Source organism: Aegilops tauschii, chromosome 5 (genome assembly GCF_002575655.3).
Source record: "Aegilops tauschii subsp. strangulata cultivar AL8/78 chromosome 5, Aet v6.0, whole genome shotgun sequence".
Classification (NCBI taxonomy): Eukaryota; Viridiplantae; Streptophyta; class Magnoliopsida; order Poales; family Poaceae; genus Aegilops; species Aegilops tauschii.
The window spans coordinates 399707886-399710712 of NC_053039.3; the positions used below are offsets into that span (position 1 = coordinate 399707886).

The 2827-nt window shown below is 47.2% G+C and overlaps 1 protein-coding gene across 1 annotated transcript; it reads left to right on the top strand.

The window, feature by feature from the left end:
- Nucleotides 1-294: 294 nt before the first annotated feature.
- On the top strand, nucleotides 295-2188 carry LOC109763323 (short-chain dehydrogenase TIC 32 B, chloroplastic-like). Its single transcript, XM_020322159.2, has 8 exons — nucleotides 295-427; nucleotides 604-835; nucleotides 947-1026; nucleotides 1198-1351; nucleotides 1424-1502; nucleotides 1649-1733; nucleotides 1864-1910; nucleotides 2015-2188. The coding sequence occupies exons 1-8, from the start codon at nucleotides 310-312 to the stop codon at nucleotides 2186-2188; spliced, it is 969 nt and encodes a 322-aa protein (XP_020177748.1). The 5' UTR covers nucleotides 295-309.
- Nucleotides 2189-2827: the final 639 nt, after the last annotated feature.

The following is a 2827-nucleotide window of genomic DNA, read 5'->3' on the forward strand; positions in this document are numbered from 1 at the left end:
CAAATGGTATAAACTAACACGATCAGACGGCATTTCTCCAGGTGGTGACCGAGAAGGATTAGCGAATCCGCGGACAAAAGTGATCTTTCCATCGATCAATCCGTCGGGTGGATGAGCCTCGATGATGCCCAGAACGATGCTCATCGACTAGCTCTTGTTCTTGTGGGCTCAAATTTTGTTTTTGTCTCCTTGTTCTGTTATAGTAGTGTTTTTGACCAGTTCCTGGCTTACGCTGTTAAATGTGCATGCCGCATATGTCACTCCTACCACATCACGAGCTTGCTGGTGTTGGGAGCTGAGAATCATCAGATGGGTCTCCTGTCGCTCATCACCGGCAGGCCGGGCGCCAGCGGGTTCGGGTCGGCCTCCACGGCGGAGCAGGTCACCGACGGCGTCGACGCCTCAAACCTCACCGTCGTCATCACAGGTAACAACACACAACACACCGCTGCCGTCGTCCCGGCATGCAGTGACGAAGTTTCACCCGAAACCATCAATTTGTTGGAGTAAACTTCAAGTTCTGTCACAATCAATCCCTTTTGTAGCATGTTCGAAGGATCCATTCAGGGCTAGGAAACTCTGAAACTCGTGTCTCATTTACAGGAGGGCCTAGTGGCATCGGCCTGGAGACGTCGAGGGTCTTGGCCCTGAGGGGAGCCCATGTCATCATCGCGGCGAGGAACACGGAGGCCGCGTCGGAGGCGAAGAAGAGCATAACGGAGGCGAACCCTGCCGCCCGCGTCGACGTTCTGAAGCTCGACCTCAGCTCCCTCAAGTCCGTCAGGGCCTTCGCCGACCAGTTCAACTCCATGAACCTCCCTCTCAACATCCTGATGTAACCAAAACCAGCCAACCCCTTCATCTCGATCTTATGATACTCCATTTTCTTCTTCATGTGTACGCTGCTCTGAATAACCAAGCCGTCCAAAACCCTTGTGCTCTGCAGAAACAATGCAGGTGTGATGTTCTGTCCCTTCCAGCTATCCGAGGATGGCGTCGAGATGCAGTTCGCCACCAATCACCTAGGTATATATTGTCTCGGCACAGCGGTAGTTATCTACTGCCTCTGTAAACTAATATAAGAGCGTTTAGATCACTACTTTAGTGATCTAAACGCTCTTATATTAGTTTTCGGAGGGAGTATCTACAGTATCTTTTTTGATACTGATATTTGTCTCTCTTGTTATGATCAATCAGGTCACTTTCTGCTGACCAACCTGCTGCTTGACAACATGAAAGCCACTGCTGAGTCTACGGGTATCGAGGGCCGCATCGTGAACCTGTCATCGATCGCCCACGAACATACCTATCCGAAGGGGATTCAGTTCGATACACTCAATGACAAGAAAACGTATGGGTTTCTTGTGGTTCTTTGGAATTGGAGAAGATCTTGAACTGTTACTGATGGTTTTTGCACTGGCAGATTCGATAGAAGGTCGGCCTATGGACAATCCAAGCTTGCAAACATACTGCACGCTAAAGAGCTCTCCAGACGGCTCAAGGTATTATTTCTCTCCAAATTTTCGCCCTTCTACCTCATTTATTCAGAGGAAGATCAATGCTAAATAGAGGGCTCATACTATTTGGGAGTGTCTTAAAAAATTTCAAACCATTCTGACCCATCATAAACTGCATGTTACTGAAACAGGAGGAAGGAGCTAACATCACGGTTAATTCCCTTCATCCTGGAGTAATCATGACCAATTTGATGAGGCACTCCTATGCTGTCATGAGTACGCTCCCCGGCTCATTTTTCTGTTCTTGTGAATGTATTTGTCAAATGTCAAGTTTTAGCTATGCACCATTCTCTGGCAAGTGCCTTTATGTCTCCACGGCGTTATGAATTTTCTTTTTGACTTGCAGAGGCAATTCAAGTTGCCACTTGCTTGATCTGGAAGAATGTACCCCAGGTTCTTCTCTACTCTTTACCTTCGAGTAACAAATAGTTCATTGTGTACTTTTTTCTGTAATTTAACCTTATCTAATAGAGGATGCCTTGCGGTTTCATTTCCAGGGAGCAGCAACCACCTGCTATGTAGGGCTCAGCCATCAGTTGAAGGGAGTTACAGGCAAATACTTTGCTGACTGCAACGAGGAGAGGACGAGCAAATTGGCAGAGAGCGACGTCTTGGCGAAGCAACTCTGGGAATTCAGCGAAGAGCTGGTCAAGTCTGCGAGTCAGACCTGAAAGCAGGCGAGAGAAAGGCATAGTAGGAACCTACTACCACATGCATGGTGAACCAGTGTCGTTCATTAACAAATTTTCGTGCTTGTTGTTTGGATCGTGGCCTAAGATCAATATGCACCCTGGTTAAATTTCTCTAATTAATGTATTTGCCGATCGGTTCTCGATTGGGTTAATGGGACTGGTATATGTCGTCCTAGTTTCAGATCTCTGTTGCCTGAAATATCACCCAAGTTTCAGAGATATTTTGGTGCTGCCTGAAACTTTTTCGGTATAGAGAGAAAAACACGCCCAGCTATCGTCGTAGAGGTAGAATGATTTCGGGACTGAGAGCACCCTATGCACCCGCGGACACGCCCGGTCGCGTCCGCGGATAGTGACCGACTGTCCCTAAATCTGCATCTCCACAGCCGCATATCTCATATCCGGCACCATATTTCCATACAAATTCCTGAAATATAGTATGTAGATCACCAAACGATCAAAATCGACAGGAAACGGACATATAAACCAATACCAAATGGGCATAATTCACATAAACATCACCGAAAGGTGGTCAAACGGGCATACAATTCACACAGTTCAACGACCGGGCACATTCTAACTAGATACTCGAGCTAGATCATATAAAAGGAGAGGGCC

Excerpts from the sequence above, each read along its gene's own strand:
- LOC109763323 (XM_020322159.2), top strand. The coding sequence starts at position 310 with ATGGGTCTCCTGTCGCTCATCACCGGCAGGCCGGGCGCCAGCGGGTTC. Across the intron at positions 1,352-1,423 it reads ACACTCAATGACAAGAAAAC|ATTCGATAGAAGGTCGGCCT; the intron begins GTATGGGTTTCT and ends TTGCACTGGCAG. Across the intron at positions 1,503-1,648 it reads AGCTCTCCAGACGGCTCAAG|GAGGAAGGAGCTAACATCAC; the intron begins GTATTATTTCTC and ends TTACTGAAACAG.